Raw genomic sequence first — 24,332 nt, 5'->3', positions numbered from 1 at the left:
CCAATATTAGTGCTTTGTCACTGATGTCACAGTTGAAACAAAGACACACAAGTTCACTTCTACTTCCCAGAGAGCCAAGCCGAGTCACAAAAGGGCTACGAAACTTCACTATACTGATCATGAAGCCTACAGTGGGATATGCAACTGGGTTTAGGAATTCTTTTTTCATTCATCTGTGAAAAACAAATTCTTCTATTTTATGAAACACTAAGTTCATTAGGAAAACAAATAATTATATGTGTTTAAAATTTTTAAAAAGCACAGGTTTTCTTATATTATGATTTGTGTATATTTACTATTACATAGAGTATATTCATCCAGAAGAAAAATAGTGTGACCACATAAAAATATTTCTTTGTTTTGGAATTAAAGAGGCTCCTGTGGTGAAGGAAGTACTTCTGATCACAGTTTAAGAACTCCAACTAACAGAAATTTTAAACCACCTTAATATGGGGTCCCCAAACACGTAGGCATTCTTTGAATGATAGTGAAAATAATCAACTCCTGAAAAGATCTGGAATTGTCTACTGTAGCTCCTGTGAAATCATAATTGTGTCAACACAAGGGGAAGATATTAACACTTCTAGGTTTTGTAAAATGTGATTTTTATCCTAGATAAAAAAGAAAGCAAATATACCTATTTCTTGAGAGCATTTCTTTCCATTCTGATACATGGTGGTCAGGAGACATGGGAGCTAGTGATGACAGTAATACATCACAAGACTTTATGGGAAAAAAGCAGGGCAAATAAAAAATGATGGTCTCTAATTCAAAAACAGAGGGGTCAATGAGGCGCAAGAGCATTGCATATAACATGGAAATAATTAGTTGAATTAAAAGAGAATGGTAGGACCAACAATGATTTACATGAAATACTTAGTAATTGTTACTGGCATTGTGAGATTAAATCTGTATTTAAATATGGTTCTTAAAGCTGTTTTACTCTACCTTCTAGTCTCAGGTTGGCTGTGCTTGACACTTGGCCTACGCCATTACTAGCAACAAAAGTGTAAGTTCCTTCATCTTCTGGATAAGCTTCAGCAATTTCCAGTTGGTAAGTATCTTCAAATTGAGTCATCCTAAAGAACCGAGATGGCTTGATTTTCTTGTCTTTACTGTACCAAGACACCTTCAGATCTGTACCATAAAAGAAAAACAAGAGGGAATTGAAGCCATTTAAATGCATGGATTTAAAAATTTACCTAAAAATACAATATTCACTAGAGTAGGGACTACATTTCATGTTTATCTAAAGGATGTTATGCTTTGTTTTTTGACATCTGCTCTTATGTGATTTCATTTTGAAGGTAAACCAGATTGTAGAAATAAATCCAGCTTGTTCTATTTGTTGAACTGGTTGGTATAGAAGGTTCAAAATTGCAGGATTTTAGTTATGTTCTTTCAAGGCATTTGCATGTCAGTGGTGAGAGCAGGGACACGTTTTGACTTATACAGTGTCCTTGAGAAGATGGCCCTAAGAAGCAGTCATCAGGAAGGGCTGGGTCTGGGGCTGTTGCTGTGTTCTGGGGCAGGAAGTGAGGGAAAGCTCAGTCACAAAGAGCTGAGAAAATCAATAAGCTATACATCTAAAATAGACCTCTCTGAAGGCTGGAGACAAAAATCTCTGTGTTTTGCTACAAATGAGCAGGTGTGAGAAGGCTTTAGCAGAGCAGTAGATATAGCACAGATATTTGAGCATAAGATAATTTTAAATATAGAAAAATACTAATGGGATTTTTTTACTTAGACACTTCGACTCTTTTTCAAAGTAGCATTTATAAGTGAAAATAAAACTATTTCCATACAAGAATCCGAGCCATCTTAATAGAAAGCAAAATTTCAAATCAAGAATAAAATAATTATGTTGTCATAATTTAAGGAAATATGTACTTTAAATTTAGTTGATTGTTTTAATTGCCAGAATCAAAGCCACAAGCCATCTTTTGTTCTTTGAGAGCAGACATTATGCCACTTCCCCTTCTAAGTATTATCCTTTGGGAATCTTCTAAGAGCCTAGTCACTTAGCATTTGGGTACCAGTTGGATCTACCAAGTTTACTCTCCTTCCTAGGAGTCGTGTATAAACTACAGGTTCTCCTCTTAAAGAAATAATTTTTTATTCCTTAGATATCCAGGTAAGTTACCAAATTGAAGTGTGTGTGTGAGTGTGTGTGTGTGTGTGTGGTACTGGGGTTCCTGGAAACCTTTCTACCTCCAGGCTACACTCCCAGACCTATTTTATACTTTTTTTTTTTGGTAGTACTGGGGTTCCTGGAAATCCTTTTACCTTCTACCTCCAGGCTACACTCCCAGATATATATATATATGTGTGTGTGTGTGTGTGTGTGTGTATAGTGTATATGTGTATATGTATATATGTATACATGTATATATATACACATATATGTATGTGTGTATATATATATATTTTTTTTAATTTGGAAAAAGGGTCTCTTAAGCCAGCAAGGCTGGCTTCAAACTAGTGTGATCCTCCTGTTTCTGCCTCCAAAGCGTGGGGATTACAATCATGTGCCACCACGCCTGGCTATTTTATACATTTTATTTGGAAACAGGGTCTCTTAAGCCAGAGTGGCTGGCTTCAAACCTGCGTGATCCTCCTGTCTCCACCTCCCAAGTGCGGGGATTATAAGCGTGCACCACCATGCCGGGCTCCAAAGAGAATTTTGATACCATAATTTGCCAGCTGTGTGACCTTAGACAGGGCAGTTAATCTCTTGGAAACGCCCTTTTCATTTGTAAAATGGGATGCATAATAATTCATGCACAATTCATGGCATAAAATTACTATGAGAATTAAATGACGTATACACTAAAGGCTTTATAAACCACAGGCATGTGGTTCATTTAAGCAAGAATAAAAGACGGGGCCAGTAATATAATAGACAACACTGCCACATGGAATTTGTCATCCTACAACTACTTTGTGCTGTATGTGTTTTCAACACAGATAGAAGATGAAGATTTTGGTGGATTCCCCCTTCCAAGTTTCTCTGCTATTACTGCTTACACTTTTTCCATTGGTGAACTGACTGAGGCACAAGGATGCACAAACTGTACCACTGGACACACATTGCCAACAACAAATGAGCTAAAAGACATGAATTGCCAACACCAAATAAGCTAAAAGGCAAAACCTCTCTTGGTAATGCACTTGGTGCTTCTGGCTGGGCTGCCATTATCCATGTTAGCCACTGGCCTTTTTCATCTTCTGGAAGGCCACCCTACTTCTCACCTTAGTACCTTAACTATCTTATTGTGCTAGGCCCCTAAATCATGTTCTCCTTCCTCCTAAACACACCCCTCTCCCTTCTGCCTCCCCCAAATGACTCATCAGCAGCACTCCCAAGCCCAAGAGTATCCTCTTCCTGGGTCCTTCACTTCCAGTCTCATCCTTCATCTGCTCACTCCTTTTCTTATCACAATATTGCTTCTCAAAAACAAACATGATCCTGCCCCTGAGGGGCTTAAATGTTCTTCAGTGCTCCTCCGTGTAAACAAGATAAACTCCCAAATCCCAAGCGTAGGGTACCAAACACTTGCGTATCTGGCCTGCGCCATCCTTCCTAGCTTTCTCACCCAGTCATAACATCACTTTAAATTTGGTTCCCAGCACATGAAACAAAAACTTTTCTGACTTTATAACTACTGTTCTCTCTGCCTGGAATGCCATTATGCCTGGTGATGCTACTTCAATGCTCAGTTCAGACATCTTTCTTTGTCTCTCAGAGTACCCACACATGTTGCAGTGCTTACAGCCCTGGGACCTAGCTGTGCCCATGCCTCCCTCACCTGTGTGTTGAGCTCCTGGAAGGCATGAGCCCAGTCTGCCCCCAACCCAGCACCTAGCTTAGTATTTCAACAGCAGGGGTGAAACACATGCTGGTAAAAATGGAATAGATACTCAAATAAATAATCGACTTCATTCATTGATAGACTTGTTATTTATTATTTTATTTATCCAATTGTCACTCTGGAAGGCTCCAGAAGATACTGAGTAATCCATGTAGAATAAACACTAAAACTAGCTTCAAAGCAACTTTTAAAAATTCTACTTTTCCAATATTCTCATCTACCAGTAGGCGGCACCAGAGATCTTCAACAGATAACATTTTCTAGGTTAAAAGCATCGCCAGTCTCTGAAAATATCTCATGAATTTATAAGGTCTATTCAAACATTTTTGTAGTTATGTAGAAAAATAATTTTACCCTTTATATCCTAATTAGACTCCTGTAGGAGACTCTCAATATATTTTTACAATGCCTTCAAGCAAAATTATATTATCTACTGACTAAAAATCTTTCTAAATATATTTAAGATAATCATTACTATTTTGGATGACCCATATATATGTTTATATGAAAAGTTTCCTCTAAATTTCTTTTTTTTGGTGGTACTGGGGGTGGAACCCAGAGGCTTTCTACCTCCGGGCTACACTCCCAGACCTATTTTATACTTTATTTAGAAACAGGGTCTCACTAAGTTGCTGAGAGCCTCACTAAGTAGCTGAGGCTGGCTTCGAACCTGCACAATCCTCCTGTCTCAGCCTCCCAAGCACGGAAATTACAAGCGTGCACCACCACGCCCGGCTCTTCTAAATTTCAATGAATAGGTATTCAATATAACTCCAGCGAATTTGATTTTAAAATAAACTTTATTGTATCAGTAGGATTTTATGAAATCAGTCATTTATTGGTATCTAGTATTTCTTAATATGCTAGAAAGAAGGAAAGTCTATGGTATTTGTCAATACCGCTTATTTAGTACTAGACTTGTATGTTTATGTTACCTCTCTATGGCTATGATAAAAGGATGTATTGAGCACAGTCACTTAACAACTATGTCTATGCGGTATTCTATATACATTATACTTTAATGATGCTCATACAATCAAACAGGTTCATTTGGTTTCTAGATTGCCCATTTCCATCCCAGAAGAAGAAACCACTAGGTCAAAAGATCTATCCTAATACTGACTCATTTAGGAAAATAGCTCTCAGAAAAGTAGATTGGATTATAAACTAACAGGAAAAGCATAATAAGCAAAATAGTAAACTGAGTAAGAGTGCTGTGTGATACCTAGGCTTTGAGAATTTCCCTTTGGTGTTGGTACACAAAAGCCAAGAACATGGGGGAGTGATTTTCATTTGGGATAAACCCAAAAAACATATTCCTTTGACTTGTGCAATCTCTATATGTGGTTGGTGTACAGTCATAATTGGCTTGACATGTTTTACTTTTCCAAGGTCAGATTCCTGGGGTAATGTTTGGGAAGCACGCCCCAATTAAAAGCAGAAACAGCTAACTCTGAGCAGTGACTATATATAGGCACTGTTCTCTATGCTAACCGGAGTTGCCCAACTCAGTCCTGGTAATAATCTTCAGAGATTGATGTTATTCATTAAATTCTTTCATTTATCCAATCAACAATTACTTTTTGAGTACCTCTAGGCTCCAAGTGTTGCTTTAGGGCAAGGATTCAGCCTGGCTCTCATGGTGCTTAGTAGGTACTATTTTTCATACACCAAGTCCTGGCTATATAGATACTATTTTTCATGCCTCTAAGTTTTAGAATCCATGCCCTCATGTAATGTACATTCTAAGACTGAATGCAATAGTATCTTCACTTTATTCATGAAAAGAACCAGATAAATCATACATTTGCTAAAGTTACACTTTGCAGTCGAGGTTGGAATCCAGCCTTGTTGCTCATAAAGCTTCCACTCTTGGCCATTATAAGATATTGCCTCTCAAAGGAATATATCTTTCACACAGCATTGCTCACAGACTGAAGCAATGGACTTGTATATAAATGGACTCTTCTTTTGAAACACATTTAGATATAATTATAGTTAATTTAATAATAATTGTAGTTTTGTCATTGTAATTTCTCAAACAAGAGATAAAAGTACACCTATGTGCCTAAGGGAGCATCACATCTCTTTTGAAGATTAGCGGAAAACACTGATCTAGTTTAATGTGGTAGAAGACATAAAATTTACCAATCTCAACATTTTTAAGGGAAAATAGTGGAAAACATTGATCTAATGTTTATTTCAATAATTCAAGTAAAATCTCTGCTGTATGCCAGTTAAGGTTTAAATTATGCATCAGATATGCTTGTGATCAAGCAAAAGATGAGAGAATCTTTTTCTTACATCAGAGTCAATATTAGCAATACCTTGTGTCCATAAACCTACCTGTTCCAGAAACTCTGCATTGAAAACGGGCCGGCCGGCCCTCAGAAGTGACAGTGTCCTGAAGTGGGGTGATAATGGCAGGAGGATAAACTGGCATTTCCTGATCTGGAGACACAACTTCTGGAACTAAAGAGATGAATAATTTGTCATAATTAAGTCAGGACATAAACCTCACAGAAGGGAGCATGCAGATTTATCTTAATTTATTCTACAAAGGAGTGCTTTTAAAGTTGTACAGCAATCTCCTTTGACGCGTTCCAGATTGTAATTTAAATGCCCTGGAAGAGCATAGAACCTGGCTTGTGAGTCTTCATTTTGAGCTTGGAGGTTGCAGGGCATCCCTACCTTCCACTGAAAGTGAAGCTGAGGTCGTGGCAACTCCGTAGTCATTCTTGGCTTCGCAGGTATAGACCGCTGCGTCTTCTGGGAAGGCTTCAATTAACAAAAGCGTGTACTCTTGCCCGTCGTGAAGAAATTTGCACTTGAAGCCAGTGGAAAGCAGCTGTTCCTCTTTGTACCAGGAAATTTTGGGCTGTGGTCTGCCAGATATCACGGCACAGAAGCGGGCAGGCTTGCCAGACTGCACAGTAACAGGCTGGAGCTCTTGCAGAATTTGGGGTGGTTCTGGAGCTAGAGATAAAGGACAGAAATTAGCTCATGAAAAGGTATAAAGAGCATGCAAGGCTCTACACTAATTTTTTGCTGGGTAGTTACATGTATACAAGTAAAACCTTGGACTTGTGATATCTTTTTTATTATTAGTAGTACTAGGGATTGAACCTCGGGGCACTCTACCTCTGAGCTACTCTTTAGTCCTTTTTTATAAATTTTGAAACAGGGTCTTACTATGTTGCTGAGGGCTTGCTTGAACCTGCAACCCTCTTGTCTTAGTCTTGAGATTACAGGTGTGCACCACTAGGCCTGGCAGAATTGTGGTATCTTTACTTGCCTCCAAAGAGCACATTATTTCTTCTAAGCAGGAATTTTTTCCTCAAGTCCAAAAGGATCAATCACTTCAGGAAGATTTTTTATGGGGGAGCATTGCTGAGAGTATTTAGTTTAACAGTATAACATAATCACTCTGGTAACTGGTTGGGGCATAGCAATGGATACCTCAAATATTCTAGAAAACTTTCACATACTATTTTTAAAAGTCATTTGCATAAATCACATGGTGAGGAGGCATATCTCATTTTGGTGCACTTGTTTTGTAAGCAATGGTGTATGTTATTGTCATTTAATTACATCTAAGTGTCAGTGAAATGTAATAAGTATTGAATGAGTAATTGAAAGAATTGTTTCAGATCTAGCTAAATTCAATTAAGTATATTTAACAAAGTTTAGCTTTCTGGTGATGTTAATTAAAGCATATTCTTAGTGTTGGATAAGTAAGGAGACCTGGGTAGTTCATAAAACCCAGAAAGAGAAACAGAGGACTTTTGGAAGGTTAATTCTTGACAATATTATAGAAAAGACCTTTTACTTCTCTGTGCTTCAATTTCTCCACCACTAATGCAGAGAATATAAAATTAACTAAATGCAACTACAAGTTGCCAGGAACCCAGGGGATGTTGGCAAATTGTTCATCGTTGTGAATCATGTGTTCCTGGTATTACTGCTTCTGCCTTACAGGTATTTATTCAGAGATAGAGGCCAAGATGGGGCAGAGGAGGAGATTCCATTTTTCTCTGTGTTTATAGATTAGCCTCAAATTCAGCACTAAAATTTCTAATGAGGAAAGCCAAAGTCTCATGGCCCCCTCCTGAGGACTGTTCTAAGGCTCCTTGGAGTGCTTGGTAGCATGTGGCTCTTCTCCTCCAAGTCACAGCCTCTGATCTTAGAACTTCAGGCAGAGAGGATCTACTTTCACATTAGGTAAGGCTTTCTAACTCCTTCCTGGAGTCAGAACCCAAAGGGGATCTATGGGTTCTCCCAGGCTCTTCATATCAGAGGCTAGAAATATCCCTGTAGGTTGTATAGTAGTGCTGTTAGCACTTCAGTACTTAGGGTGGAGGGCGGAGAGTTAAAACAGCTCACTGTGGTGTCTAGAAAGCCATTTTGGGTATAATTGTCACAGGGTAGATGATAAATGGTGTTGATCAACCATTAGGTGGTGCTTTAGGTGCTTCCTGGAAATGACATCTTACAGTTTTTGTAATAGCTGCCCTCCCATTTACATGTATAATGTGAAAATAAATGTATCCGTATCCACATGAATGCCATGGATTCTTCAGAAACTAACTTCAGAAACTACCAAAGCTTTGGTTACTTGAAAGAGAGTATATTTGGTTACTTGAAAGAGAGCGTATCCATTCCAGATGGATACACAAAATAAACTAAAGTTTCTACCTACATACCATTGACATAAAGAGTCACAGAACTGCGGTTCCTTCCGGCCACAAAGGTGTATTCGCCGGCGTCACTCAGTCTGGTCTCAGAGATAAACATCCTGTGGATTCTTCTCTCTACCACATATTGGTGTCGTTCTTGAATTTGGAAATTAATTTCAATGCCATCTTTATACCAGTGGGCATCTACATCATCTTCATTGACCTCGAACTCAACAACAGCACGCTGTTTCTCAATGACCTGTTGATACAGCAACACAAAAAGTAAACTAAAAATGAATCTGCTTTCCTCTCATCAAATCCATGTCTAAAACTATTTACCTGACGAGCACACAAAATCTACATATTATAATAAGTTGGCTGATTATAGCATATTCTAATTTTTCCTGCTTAGTCTTTGACAAGCATCACCCAAACATCTTTTCTAGAGAATCATGCTTATTCCTGCAGTAATGAGAGAGGCTGCTCAAACAGATAATTATTTCATCTTTCTATGTTTGCTTATTAATTAATAATAACTGAGATAATGGCCTTTAACATCTGGGGAGCTCCCAATTATTTACAAAGCTCTTTGAAGTTATTCAACTTCATTTCATATCCCATGAACAATAACTTTGTAGGATAGACCATAATTATTATATTTTCTTTAAAGATGAGAAAATGAAGATGCAGAATTGGAAGATAAATGATAGAAGACACATCTATGCTATCTGAGTCCTATTAAAGGCCTTTCCACTATGGCCCGAGGTCTCTAAAGCATGATTCTATTTGGATGAGCAGCATAATGAAGCTGAACTCAAAATTATTTCTCTGAACACATTTCCTCTGTTGCATCTTTTGGGAAGTCTGGTACTCACAAAGCAAGCTCTGCAAATGTCATAGAAAGCAAAGGTGTTTGCTCAGCATTCCTGCTAGGAATCCCCCATTGCTCAGGCTAGGATTCTTATTAGACCTCATAGGAAATGTTCCCAGACACTAAATCCTTGCACACCTGTCTCTCTGTAGAAAGAAACCCGAGACTATGTGACCTCATTCTAAATTGCCTTAATTCTAACTGATGTCTGAACATCACAATTTAAATTTTAGTTCTGTTCTGGTTGGTGCTGCTTGGCAAGTGACCACTTGTTAGACAGTGAGGTTTCTACAGATGTTTTAATCAAAGTGTTTAGACAGCTGCTAAGGACACACATATTCCCTGAGCAAGTAGGAACTGTGACTAAATTGATGTCAGCGTAAGAAATTAAGCCAAAAGGGACAAGCTCATTTCAATCGTTAAAAGACTGTGGTTAGAAAATTCATGTCAGAAATTAAGATATAAAACCATGAATTAAGGGCTACTGGTGAATTTTCATAAAATCCAGTATGCAGCAATACCTGGACCTCCTTTTTAACACTCCGGATGCGAACATCCCTGCCCTCTACAAAGAGGTTAGCAGTTGACATGTTGCCTCCGGCCACCACCGTGTACTGCCCAGCATCAGACATTCGCGTGGTTGGTATCAGAAGGCGGTGGACGTATTTCTCCTTCTGAATCTTAATCCTAGGGATGAAATGGAAATTGAAGCTTAATGTATATGGTTCAAATGAAACTGAGAATTACTGGAATACAGCAAGACAAAATAACTGACCTGTCTTCAATCTGCAGCTCTTGGCCGTCTTTCATCCACTGTACAGTAATGTCAGGTTCAGAAACTTCACACTCAAACACAGCTCGCTTTTTCTCTAGAACCTTAATGTCCTTAATGTGTTTTCTAAATTCTATATGACGGGCTAGAAAATAGCACATAAACAATTAACATTTTAGTGGCTTTATTGAGATATATTTCACATAAAATTTACTCACTTAGAGTACATAATTCAATGGCTCCCAGTATATTCAGAATCCTGTAACTATCTCCATAATTTTAGAACATTCTCATTTCCCCAAAAAGAAATCGATGTCCCTTAACCATCACCCACCAGACTCTTCCCATCATCTCTCCTTAGACAGGCAACTACCAATCTATGTCTCAAGAGATTTGGGTCTAAGCATAGCTTCTTTTACTTAGCATGAAGTTTTTAATGTTCATTTATATTGTAGCTTGTATTAGTACATTTTTATTGTTGATATATATATATATATATATATCACATTTAGATATGTTTAACATTCTTTCTATGGACACAATGCTTATGATACCATACCTTCCACAAAAAGGGTGGCTGTTGAAGTGGCTTTTCCAGCCACAAATGTGTAGTCAGCAGCATCTCCAAAGTGAACATTTCTGATGTTTAGTGAGTGTGTGAGCTTTTTAGTTCTCATCTGGCACCTGTCAGTTGATTTGATTTCCACACCATTCTTTAACCATTTGTAAGAGATGCCTTCATAGTTTACTGTCACCTCAAAAGTAATGGTGTCTTTTTCTTCAGCATTGATGTCCTTCAGCATGGATGTAATCATAATCGCTGCAGAGGAGGAAAAGAAAAAATACCCAAGGAGACTTTAATTACATATTCTGTGAGTTTTAACAGGTTCAGAGTGAAAGCTTGGCATGTTTTTGGTGTGTCTGCTGAGGTAATGACAATTCAGAGATGTGGGCTTTGACAACTTCATGTACACCTGTATAGTAATGCAAACCAAGAGAGGAACAAAATGATTAAGTGGTAGACAATGAAGTATCTTTCTAGGTAGAGTTTTGATGCTACTATAATTGGGAAATTTTATCCACTGGAAGAGATGCTAACATCTCAGAGTGTGAATACACAGTAGATGTTTCAATCAAGATTTTTGAGAAAATTGAATGTTCAATAGAATATGGAATAATGAGTCTACTGAATATATATTAATTTATTATATAATAATATATAATATAATATATAATATAATGATATATGTTATATATGCTAAATATATAATATGTATTCTTCATTTTTGTACTTACGGGTCACTGTCAGGGTGGCGCTGACTTGGTCATTGCCACAGACAAACGTGTATTCTGCTGAGTCCTCTGTGCTGGTGTTCATGATGATCAGCTGGTGTAGTTTCCCCTGCACAACAATCTTGAACTTTTCACTCATCTCAATTTCCACACCATTCTTCAGCCACATGGAAGGTACGTTGAAATGGGATACCTCACACTCAAAAGAAGCAGTTTTGGTCTCAGGTACCTCAATATTTTTCATGGTTTTTGTAATATGTAATGCTTGGGAAAATCAGATAAGACTTCAGTTAATATACTTTTAAAAATAGAAAAAAATGAAATACATTATGCATAGGAACCATCACACACCTGCCTTCGGGGCTGCCCCTTACTTACTTTCCACAAACAATTTTGCTTTGCACTCCAGCTGGCCCACCACAGCGGTATACTCCCCAGCATCCGAGGGGGCGATGTTCTGCAGCATCAGCTTGTGGACCTTCCTCTCTGAGACCAGCCTGTGCTTGTCACTTGGCTTAATCTCCACATTCTTATGGAACCATTTTACTGGAACAGTGTCATGGGAAACACTGACTTCAAAGGCAACAGTGGCATTTTCCAAGGCAGTCACATCCTTGGGCTTTTTAATGATCTTGACAGCTAGTGAGCAAAGTTGGAGAAATTCAGTAATATGTTTAACTGAATAGGAATCATGGGTTGGCTACTTGTAAAATGTTTCTATGTCGACTTACTCTCAACATGTAGCCTGGCACTGGCTCCTAGCCTTCCAAGCTTGAAGCCATAAACAGATTCATCCACAATGGCACAGTTTTTAACTGTCAAGGAGTAAGTTGTTCCTTTGACTGAGATCTCATACTTGTCATTGGACTGCAGCACGACTCCATTTTTGATCCACTGGACGCCTTTGACGTTAGGGTGTGTGAGCTCAACAGTGAAAACAGCATCCTGTGTCTCTGTCACTGTGAGGTTCTTCAGAGTCTTCTTAATTTTGACAGCTGAGGATGGATTAATGTTTGGCTTAGAAAACATTGGTGATAACCAGCAAGTAAAAGAGGTCATGAACAAGGTGATTGCTTAGCCATCTTGCAAAGGAAAGGTAATCAAAATTGTTGTAATAATATATTGTCTCATTTTAAAAGACACCATTAAGATTCTTTAGGAAAACCTGGGATCTAGTTGGACATGACATCATGTAATGGATTTTTCTATATTTGATTGGGATGAAGTTTATATAGTCACATACTAATAGCTTGATAAGCCGACAGGAGAAAGTGAAAGAGGAAAGAAGAATCAGAATGTCTGATTTATCTCTTTCTCGGAGCTCAAGAGGTAGCGTCATCACATACATAGTTCTGATGAGCAATTTTTCACTGTGTGGTATATAGCTCAAAAGTACAGTTTAGAGAATTTATAGTGATATCCTTAGGATTCATATCATCCAAGATTGTCATACCATTTGACTTAAAATGATTACAATTAAGAGAATAATGACTTGGAAAGGAGATATATCACTGACCTTCAACTTTGAGTTTGGCAGATGTTTTGGAGGTAGCCACCTTATACGTGTATTCTCCAATGTCATCTAACTTGGTGGCGGCAATGATAAGTCTCCTTTTGTGGCCATCAGATTCACTTCTGATGTTGTTACTGAGTGCAAGGTGTTTGCCATCCTTCAACCATTCGCCTTCCGAATCAGGGTTGGCAACTTCACATTCAAACATGGCTTCCTGGGATTCAGCGACAGTCTGATCTGTGAGTGGCGTGGAGATGGCTCCCCCTTTGGAATGGAATGAAGAAAGTTTTACACAGTTAAATATCAAACTTAAAAACATGATTTTGAACATGGTGAAATGTCTGATGAAATTATTTTTATCCATACTTAGAAGGTACCTAAGAAGTCCCTTTTTCTAAATATGCAAGATATAGGAAAGAACCTAGATTCAGGAAAGTTTTACAAGGAAAACAGTATTTAACAGTACTTAAATACAGAATCCCAAGAACTGCAATACACAACATGCTAAATGGATGGTCTTTGATTCAATGTCTTCTTCCTTAAAGCACTGTGTTTGGTTTTTTTAATTATTATTTCCTGGGTATATGTCTAATATCTAGTTGAGAAAATTTTACAAAACAAAATGTCCAAGTCATCCATGTTTTTGTAAGACTAAGGGTTCCTATATACTGAAGTCTCTTTGTTGACCAAATGTCAACTCTTCCACAAGGTTCCTGCAAGAAATAACTATTTTTTTTTTTTACAATTTCTTTATGTACCTGTTCCTCTACAAATTTTGAGTTTCTAAAAAAAAAGGATTGTATCTAATTTCTTTTTGTGTTCTGAATTTCTAATAGTATCTGGCCTATAGCATGTTCTTTCAAAATATTGATTAAAATCACATAGGGGCTCACAGATTTGTTTGTTTTCACACATTTAAAAACATGTAACTAACATTAAAGTGACCTAAGTGCAAGACCTGAGATTGTGTATAAGTCTGTTTATGGTCAAATTTCTGAGGAAATCTTATAAGCATAAACCATGAAAATTTATTCCAAATAAAACATATTTTTACAATATAATTTGCTTATATTCCAGGTCATGAACAGCATAATTCAATCTGAGTGTAATATCTTGATTCCTAAATGCTTAGATTATAATTAAAATGTTAATGAAGATTTCTAATTTGTTGTTGATCATTGTTTTATATTTTTGATTCTTTGTTTTAAAACCAAGGATATCTGCTGATTGGGAATGATTTTATTGGGAGAAGAAAGTCTTTTTTTCTTATGATTTCATGTCATAAGAAAGAAATACATAGATACATTGAGTTGTATTTTAAAAATATGCACTGGGTTCCTAAAAATGTATGAAGTAAATAAGAAAACAAAGTTTAAAGAAGAGTGTTTAATAAGAAATCATTACAATAGAAAAATTTAAATAAAGCTCAGTTCAGCAAACTTATTAATCATCTATCGTGTGGAGTACAGAGAAGAGAAAGAAACAATTCTAGACTTAAGGGGTTTACTTTTAGATATGGGAAAACTAAACAGGGAATAAGACTATTTTATAATGAGGCCATGAAAGAATTACACATACAATTATCTTGGGGTTGGAGGAAGCAGAGATTCTATACAAGTAGGGAGTGATATCTCACAGAGGAGATGGCATTTCAGGTAGGCCATCTGGGCCAACATTTGGAATATAGGTGGGTGGGAAAAGTGTTGAGGATACTCTTGCTCTAAGGATGAGCATAAACAGAAGCATAGAAGTGGGAAATGGATAGAAATGTGGGGGGAAATAGGCAAGGATTTCTTAAATTGAAATGACTGCCCATTATAAGAAATTAAGTTGAACAATAATGTGTACCAACCTGCCACAGTAAGTCTTCCAGCTGTCCTATTTTCTCCAGCATAAAATGTATATTCTCCTTCATCATCTTTCATCATATTAAGAACTGTCAATTTATATATTTTCCCATGAGCTTCAATTTTATATTTAGAACTGGGTTTGATTTCTTTGTCCTTAAAATTCCACAAGACATCAATTCCTGAGTGAGACAGCTCAACCTCAAAGACCACATTTTGGGTTTCTGTACAGGTAAGGTCTCGAAGACCTCTGATGATTTTAATTTCTGAAGAAAAAATAAAATAATTGATTGGTTGCTATTACACTGGGAAAGTAAAATGTTTTAAATTATGACTAAATGGAATATTCCTCACTTTCCACAGAAAGATTACAGCTGGTTTCAACTCTGCCAACCATGAGCTTATAAGGTCCTTCATCTGAAGCATGAGTTCGGTTAATCACGAGTCTCTGCTTAGTGCCTTTGACAATGGCTTGTACACGGTCATCAGGCTTGATTTGTTCATCATTTAAGTACCATTTAACAGAAGTCACATCAGGGACCGAGACCTTACATTCAAGCACAGCCTTGGTACCCTCAATCACGTTGACATCTTTTAGAGGTGTTATCACATCAACACCTGCAAAAGTGGATACAAGTAAAAGAATTATGAATATAAATTCTGTTCCAAATATGTGTTCTTTAATGCTCTTTATCTGACCTACCAATGTAGACAAAAAAAAAAAAAAACTAGAGCTGGGGGTATAGCCGAGTTGTAGAGCACTTGCCTAGCATGTACAAGGCCCTTGCGTTCAAACTTCAGCATTGCAAGAATGAAATAAAAAGAAATAATATAAAATTATGTAAGTAACACTCACTGTAGACAGAGACATGGCCACTGGTGGAGAGTCCAAGGGAAGGAATGGTGAAGGAGTAGTTTCCAGCATCTTCCTTGGTCATGTCCTCAATGAGCAGCATGTGGGACTGCTTGTCTATCACGATGTGAACCCTGTCACTGTGCTGCACTTCCTGGCCATCTTTCATCCAGACACCTTCCACATTTTCTAAGGAGACTTTCACTTCAAGCTGGACAATGTCACCCTCGCAGACCTTTTGATCACTAAGTCCTTGAAGAATAGCGATGGGGCGGGCTGTGAAATAGCCAAGAAAAAGAATGTCATCATCATGTTTATCAATAAACCATAATGATGCTCACTACAGGCTGACAGGCATGGGAAGACTTACGTTTCATCTTAAGGTTACAGGTTGTCTTTTTCCCATCAACAACAAAGCTGTATTCTCCCTGATCCTCTTTGTTCACATCTTTGACTGTGAGGTTCTGGCGTCCACGGCGAGATGTAATTGTGTATTTGCCATTGGACTTAAGCTCCACATCATTATGATACCATTTGCCTTCTATATTTTCTGGGGATATAATACACTCTAATTCTCCTGAAAATGATTCTGGAACTTCTATGTCCTGAAGTTCTTTCACAAATTCAACAACTGCACCTGGAACATTTGGTAAGGATAAATTAAATTCTTGGGAGAGTTATACATCTCGATTCAGGACAGAGACAATGCCTTCTATAGCTCTTATTTCCCCATACTATCAGGAATATTTTTAATATTTACCTATCAGTGGACTGATAAATTTTCAGTAAAAAGTAGTTATTTAAATTTTTATATCATTTTTTGAAAGTAGAGTTATAGCTTAATAAAAAATTAAAGCAAGACATCAAAATATTGTTTTTTCAAAAATCCAAATTGTTGATATTCTTAATTATGGATATAAGTTCATGATTCTTGCTCTGAAGCTTATAGTTAATTCCTTAAAAAATTATTTTTATGCAAAAATTGCATGCTAATTTTATTATAGACTAAAGCTGACTTTAACACTTAAGTAAATGATGAAGTAATCATTTTCTACCTTCAACAATAAGTTTAGCTGTTGTTTTGATATTTTCATCCTCCACGAGTACACAGCTGTAGTCCTCCGCATCAGATGAGTCAATGGTCAGTACAGAGAGGAAATGAACCTTTCTATCAGAGTGCATTCTGTATTTGTCTCCTGCATGAACCTCCACACCATCTTTGTACCATTTTACTTTGACAAATGGCTCTGAAGTTTCGCATTCAAAGGTTGCCATGGTGTCCTTTTCCTTAGCAACGACATCTTGTAATTCCTGTGTGAAAGTGATCAATTGCTTGGCTACAAGAGAAAGAAAAACAAAGCACGTTATATTAAGTTAAATTCACAATATGAGTAATGGGAAAAGAAAAATTTAAATACACTCATGAATATTCATGAACTTAGAGGGACAGGTTTATCCAGGAAAAGACTTTCAAATTACCTTGGACAAGTAAGAAGGCATGACTTGAAGTTTCTCCAGCGATGTTGATGGCTTTTACCATGATGCTGGCAGAGTCCTCGGCAGTCACATCTCTTATGACCAATTCACAAACATTGTCTTCTGGCCAGTACCAGTAGATTCGGTCGGACCGCTCAATTTTGACACCATTTTTATACCATTCACATTCAGGGTCTGGTTTCCCTACCACGCGAACCCTGAAGTGAGCATCAGAGCCTTGGCCAACTGTTTGGCTTTGAATTCTTTCAAAAATTTTGGGTGCCTCCATACTAGGGCTAAGTTCAATCCTATCAGGTTTAAACGTTGGAATAGTGATTTTGCCTTCTTCAGCTAGGGCTTTCTTCTCCTCTTCAGTTAACTCTTTGGTCCAGTGGAGAAGTTCATCTTTTGTCTTCTTCAGGAGCTCCTCATAGGATTCATCCTTTTTTCGAGACTTGAGCTCCACAGCGGTAATAGCTTCATAATATCCCTCCTCTGTTCTGCGCTTGAATTTACTGCGCAGCTCTTCCGACTCTTCGGATACCTTTTCATGGGTAATCCTTTCAGCCCTTTTCAATTTCACAATTTCTTTGGTTTCACTGCTGTCCACAGGTCTATCTACCTTCTGTACTTCGAACTGAAGTTTTCCGGGTTCATGTACATGAAACTCGGGCTTTGGCTCAGGAGCTCGTCTAAGGACAGACCTGAAATCTTCTCTCTGTTGTATCTCGAGTTTGACCTTATGCTCCATCACACCTTCAGGATTTTCAGCAGTGACCTTGACTTCACCTGTATCATAAGACTTGCAGTCCACTATGTCTAGATAATAAATGCCATCATAGCGAACTCTGAACCTTTTGCTTTTGCGGATGAGCTGTCCATTGAGGTACCAGTTGACCTTGGGCTGAGGGTAGCCTGTTACCCGGCAGCGGAATCTTGCTGTCTCCCCTTCAAGTACTCTCACTGGCTCTGGGAACAAGACAATGTCTGGCTTTTGCTTTTCTTTTTGGTCTGTTGTCACTCCGGTGAGTGCTCCTTCGTGGGCCATTCTCTCCAGTTCTTCAATTCTCTGTAAGCCTTTCTTTCCCTCTGGCAGCTGAGATTCTTCCACCAGACTCTTCTCATCTTTGACAATGAGGGTAGCAGATGTATGATCTGTTCCGTATTTGTTAGTGGCTCTGCAAGTAATGACACCACTGTCTCTAGAATATGCTACTCCATAATCCAGGCTGCAGTATCCAAATTCATTAATCATACGGAGCCTGTTGGCTGCTTCTAGTGGCTTTCCATCATGGAGCCATTCCACAACCATTGTTGGGTCACCAATTGGTGTTAATCTGCATTCAAAGTGGGCAGGCCCAAAGCGCTTAAGTCTTAAGGAAGTGAGTTTTTTCTTAAAAAATGGTTTCTGTTGTTTCTCTTTGTCATAGAGGTCACCCTCTTCCCATTGTTCTTGACCATATCGCAAATGGAGGGGCTCCAGTTCTGGAGCTGCAATCTCCTTTGCTCTGTATGTCCCTCGTGGGATGATTAATTTTCTCTCTGGTTCAGGCTCTGCAAACTCAACTTCAACATTTACTTTGCACCTTGTGGTGTCTCGGCCAGCCTTATTAATAGCAGTTGCAGTATACCAGGCAGAATCTTGGCCAATGGTGGAATCGATTTTAAGGGCGGCTTCTCCCTTGGTTCCTTCAATCCTGAAAAAAAGTGAAAAAGAATCATCAGTATAGAAATAGTACTGATTTCTTGGTTATTTGGTTTGTATGATAAGCTTAATTTTATTATGTCCAAACAAACTTACCTGATTCTTGGATATTTATGAGGTACAATGATATCACTGTTTTTCAACCATACAATGTCAGGGTTGGGGTTACCCGTAGCTCTGACTTTCATTTCAAGTCGGGAACCTTCCTTTATGTTGAGATTTTTCAGTTTTTCCACAAATGCTGGTCTTACTTGATGTTCCACAGCTGAAAGAGAAAGGTCACAATTTAGAATGTGAAGGGCTGAAACACCTGTTTGTGAGCCGAGCAATAAGATAATTTATTCCTTTTTTATTTTATTTCATTTTACCTTCCACAGTTAAAATCACTGAAATTGAAGATTTCCCTGCCCTATTTTGGGCGACCACAGTCCATTCCCCAGAATCACTGGGTGTTGCAGGGACAATAATCAGTGACTGAGTACCATCTTCTTTAATGACCACTTTATGGGTATAGTCATTGACAATTTGCTGGCCTGTCACACAAAAGAAGTAAAAATAAAACACATTTTAAAATAGTGCTTCTCACTTGTTGGACACATGTATAATTTATTTTCATGGGAATGATTCATGAGCAAAGGTTATTGTACTTACCATTATGAAACCAGAATGTCTCAGGCATAGGTCTACCCACAACCTTTAAGTCAAATCTGGCAGTTTGTCCTTCTAAGCACTTGAAAGAGGTAGGTTTTAACACAAAGACTGGCTTATATAGTCTCTCAAGTTGTGATTCATCTGTTTCTTCCAGTCTACGTCCAGGGGACATCCGTGCAGGGGACATCCGGGCAGGAGACATCCGGGCAGGGGACATCCGTGCAGGGGACATGCGTATAGGAGACCTGCTCACTGAACGTGGAGAAACAGACCTGAGAAAGCAAGACAAAACAGATTATTTTCAGGAGGCATGTAAAAAACTCAGCAAAATATTTTTTTCTTATTTACCGTTATTTTAAAATTCACATATTGCACGTTTTAGAAAGCACCTCAAACTCACTGGGATCCAAAACATTATTACTGTCCCGAAACTTAGTTTGTTCTATATCCTCAAATCCTGGTCAGTTGTTAATCAACATGTCTTGGTATTCAGGCTCAAAATCCTGAAATAATTTTTAGTGCTATTTTTTCCTCACCACTTGAATTTAACTAGTTACCATACCATTTCAAATCAACTACTAACATTTTTTTTTTTTTTTTGTTGGTACTGGGGTTCCTGGAAGCCTTCTACATCTGGGCTACACTCCCAGACCTATTTTATTTTTGGAAACAGTGTCTCTTAAGCCAGTGCGGCTGGCTTCGAACCTGCACGACCCTCCTGTCTCTACCTCCCAAGTGCGGGGATTACAAGCATGCGCCACCACGCCCGGCAACTACTAACATTTTAATGTTGATTGATTAATAAACCAATGGATACATTTATGAAAGAGAAGTATTTTTTATCAAAGAGAAAGAAAAACATAGAAATTATATTTGTAAAAAAGCAAAACAAAACCTTATCCACATATTGCAGCTACCACTTACAGGGTAGATGAATAAAGGCATATTTTTGTGTGTGGTACTGGGGATGATGGAACCCAGGAGCTACACCCCAACTCCGAATTTTTATTCTTTATTTTGAAACAGGGACTCACTGAGCTGCAAAGGGCCTAAGTAGTACCTGAGGCTGTCCTCAAAGTAAATAATCACAAATAATAATAATAAATAAGCACAAATGATATCTATATTCTGGGGCTATTATATAAATTAAAAGTACATGTTAAATAAATGAGCTATTATATTAAATATAGCACTAGGAAGCCAGGTGTGGTGGTGCAGGCTTGTAATCCCGGCATTTGGGAGTCTGAGACAGGAAAATCACAGTTCAAAGACAGCCTAAGCTACTTAGTGAGGCCCTTTGCAACTCAGTGAGACCTTGTTTCAAAATAAAAAAGAATAGGGCTGGGAGTTTCCCTCAGAGGTAGAATACCCCTGGTCTCTACCCCCAGTAGCACAAAAACAAATAAATAAATAATAAATAAATAAATAAATAAATAAATATAGCACAAGGAAAATTAATAGTATGGTACACTGATGAAATTCTTTGTTTATCCCATATAGGGGCAAAAAACGAAGTCCAGGCAATTGTCAGTATTGTCACTGGTAAGTTTCAACTTAGCCCTCTTTTTTATTAATTTTTTGTCAGAAAATAAAAATTTGTTACAAGGATGTTTGGCATTTTACAACAATTTAAATATTAAATGACACAAATTATTACAAGTCCTACCTGATTCTGCTCACAGATTCTGGTGTGGGGATGTAAGTTGGAGCTGTAAATGGTGCAGCAGGCTCCACATACAACTTTCCTGAGCAAATTGCATTTCCTTTAATATTGCTGGCAAATGCAGTATAGATTCCTTCATCTTCTGGAAGAACAACAGGTATACGAAGACTAGCTCTGCCATCTTGTAGAAAGTCCATTTGGTATCTTTCTCCATGTTTGATTCGCTTGCCATCTTTGTACCATGCAATCTGCAAAAATACCAAACATACGTGAGTAAAATTCAGATAAGATAGTTAATAGTGTAGCTTTATTTGTCTCTTTACTGTGGCACAAAGGTATAATGCATGTTTATATTTTTACCTTGGGTAATGGATATCCAGACATCTTGCAATGAAAAGTGACACCCATCCCCTCGAGAATTCTGTAATTCTTGATTCTTATTTCAAATCCTGATTCAATAGCTTCAGATTCAGAAATATCAACTGCCATCTTTTCTTCTCCATCTTCTTCAAGAAGTTCTTCTAATGTAGTTTTTATAATTCTATATTCTATTTCTTTAATAAGTCTCTCTTCAAAAGAAGAAATATGGAATTCCTAGGCAATAAAAAGATGATTTGTTAAAAAGACATTATCATTCACAGAACTTCTTTAAAGATATGTACTAGTTTTAGAGTTAAGGATTAATCACAGTTTTTAACTGAGAGAAGAATCTCGAAGGTTCTTTGTGTTTGGTTTGATTTTGAATTTACATAAAAGTCATCACTTGTCAGTGAATGCTATGGCATTGTGGGTAAAATGCTGTGGCATTATGGATATTCCTAGAGTATGGGTTATATTTGGGAAGTTCATCATGTAGATGAAGGAATCTTGGCATTAATGGACTTAGTTGTACTAATATTTATCTTTTCCCTAATATATATAACTCTTATTTCTAAAGCTATATTTTGTTGCTTAGATACAATCCCTGTTTCTCAAGTTTCAGTTTCAAAAACAGCATAAAGACCAAAGAAGCTTGTTAGCAGTGAACCTGGACCTACAAACAGTTGTCTCCTGCCCCATCACTTAAATGTGAAAACATCAAACAAAAATCAGGTATTGTGGGAAGAAAATGTAATTATTAAGTGGCTTGCATGGTGGTTGTTGTTTACTTACCTGGTCTTCTACAAAAGTTCTGACCATTACAGTATCTTTGGCCATCTTTTTTCTGATTAAGGCCTGTTCTTTTTCATATTCTTTTTCATATTCTGAATATGCAAATCCAGGTGCTATTTCTCCAACTCTGGGTTCCTGAACAAATGCAGTCATTTGTGTCTGGTAAAGCATTTCTTGCTGGGACTTCATCAGTGACTCATACTCAGCTAGGAGTTAAAAGCACAAATTAATTTTTATATTCTTATTAAAATGCATTCATTCCACTCTTCATTCAGTTAATTCCACTATTCATTCATTCACGGGAAAGCTTAATAACAAAAAAATCAGATTTTCCAAATTTCTACTATCAAATTCTTCAATAAATATTCATGAGATTGAATTTCAAAATCAAACTAACAAGTTTAAGAAATAACAGTTATAGAAACAATTTTCTATTAGCAGTCGGTCTACAAGGAGCTAGCCTAGAGGTCTTCCTAATTTCCTATGTGGCTTTTAGTGATTCATTTCCCTTCCTGAGTTTTATCTGCTTTTGCTGTTACATGGGGATAATAAGGTAACTTGCTCTAAGGGATGTTGAGCAGATCAAATGAGACAATGTGGGGCTGGTCCACAGTAAACGTGAACAGCTAGCAGAGCTGATGGTGACCTATTGAGATGTTGTATTTGATGTGACATTGCTATTTCCATTTTTTTTCAAATTATGAACACTGAAAATACTGATTTCTAGCAGCATGGAACTTGGGGAGTTCTAGCAACATGGAACTTGGCACATGCTTGCCTGGCAACAATGGACTGGTGGTGGGAGCTGCTGCTCCTTAAGGCAAGGCATGGTCTCCCATGTGCTGCTGCCTTCATTGAGCTCAGGCATGTCACCAGCCTCACCTGAAGGGCAACTGGACTTAGAGCACTTACATCTTAAGAGGTAGGGATAGAAACTATTCGTCACCAAGTAGAAAGTACCATAGAACCTCAAGAGGTCATCCCTAGTATGGCATTGAGGCCATGTAGACTAAATCATTTCCAATGTAGCTGGGGCCAAAAGAGGGAGGCAGAGTCTCAGAACCCCACATTGCAACAGATCACTGTACTTCCATTTTTATCATGCACATAGGAACTAATGTTTAGGGATGCACTTACTTTCTTCAAGCAAGGAAGCAGACGCAGAGGTTTCTCCATGCTTATTTCGAATGACAATGGTATATTCTCCAGCATCATCAGCAAAAGTCATAGAAATCACCAGTCTGCATTCACCAGTTTGTTTGTTGTAACTCACTTTGTATCTTTATGGAAATGAACAAATAAAAATACCAGTTATAAATAACCTTTATAAGAGTACAAAAGATTGAACTTATTTGAAAATGAACTTGTGATATAAAATTCAATGATCATAAACATGTGACTAAGCTGTACTTAAAATTATAAAATTGCTGAAAATTGGGGGGAAACATCGAAACAAATAATGAGAATGAAACAAGTTAACATTTTTAAAGACTATCCAGATATTCTTTAAAATAGAAAATAGAACAACAGACTCTCATACTACTAATGGAAATAGCACCTTCACTGTTTATATCAGCAAATAAGGAGGTCATTTAAATAGTTAGTATATTCCTTTGTTCATTATTTCATTTGAAGATCAAATGAGTAATAAAAATGATAAATTCCTTTAAAATTTTAGTATTAATCCTCTGTAGCACTATTCTAAGATATGACACCCACATTTTTAGGTTATCGGGTTTCCCTTTTTAGACTTAAAGGGAATTTCAGGAAATTCATGCTAAATTTTATATTCAGTTGCAGAAAATATATTAGCATAGATCTGCATGCATAACTAGCCTTTTCTTCATTATATAACCTTTTAAAATCTTTTAGTGACTTCATTATTATGAGTTTTTACCAAAAGATCACAAATCATTTCTGAAAGAGAATGTGTGTATGTATAAAATATTCTATTTCTCTAGCACCATCAATGAATTAAACTAGAATAT

The 24,332-nt window shown here is 37.4% G+C and overlaps 1 protein-coding gene across 1 annotated transcript in view; it reads right to left on the bottom strand.

The window, feature by feature from the left end:
* Positions 1 to 24,332, bottom strand: part of TTN (titin) — a gene marked incomplete at both ends in the record, with an annotated part of 282,804 nt that overhangs the window by 233,012 nt on the left and 25,460 nt on the right. Inside the window, 24 exon segments of the mRNA XM_080689373.1 lie at positions 949 to 1,137; positions 6,219 to 6,344; positions 6,564 to 6,848; positions 8,576 to 8,807; positions 9,941 to 10,106; positions 10,195 to 10,336; positions 10,751 to 11,011; positions 11,488 to 11,748; positions 11,863 to 12,123; positions 12,216 to 12,479; positions 13,001 to 13,261; positions 14,850 to 15,110; positions 15,199 to 15,462; positions 15,701 to 15,973; positions 16,068 to 16,334; positions 16,753 to 17,034; positions 17,177 to 18,870; positions 18,975 to 19,143; positions 19,247 to 19,411; positions 19,530 to 19,801; positions 21,196 to 21,440; positions 21,553 to 21,786; positions 22,345 to 22,550; positions 23,482 to 23,624. Coding sequence (XP_080545499.1) covers positions 949 to 1,137; positions 6,219 to 6,344; positions 6,564 to 6,848; positions 8,576 to 8,807; positions 9,941 to 10,106; positions 10,195 to 10,336; positions 10,751 to 11,011; positions 11,488 to 11,748; positions 11,863 to 12,123; positions 12,216 to 12,479; positions 13,001 to 13,261; positions 14,850 to 15,110; positions 15,199 to 15,462; positions 15,701 to 15,973; positions 16,068 to 16,334; positions 16,753 to 17,034; positions 17,177 to 18,870; positions 18,975 to 19,143; positions 19,247 to 19,411; positions 19,530 to 19,801; positions 21,196 to 21,440; positions 21,553 to 21,786; positions 22,345 to 22,550; positions 23,482 to 23,624 — 6,923 coding nt within the window.

Source organism: Muscardinus avellanarius (genome assembly GCF_963383645.1).
Source record: "Muscardinus avellanarius genome assembly, chromosome: 2".
Lineage (NCBI taxonomy): Eukaryota > Metazoa > Chordata > Mammalia > Rodentia > Gliridae > Muscardinus > Muscardinus avellanarius.
Note: the sequence above shows the minus strand (reverse complement) of the source record. Positions and strands in the feature narration are given on the sequence as shown.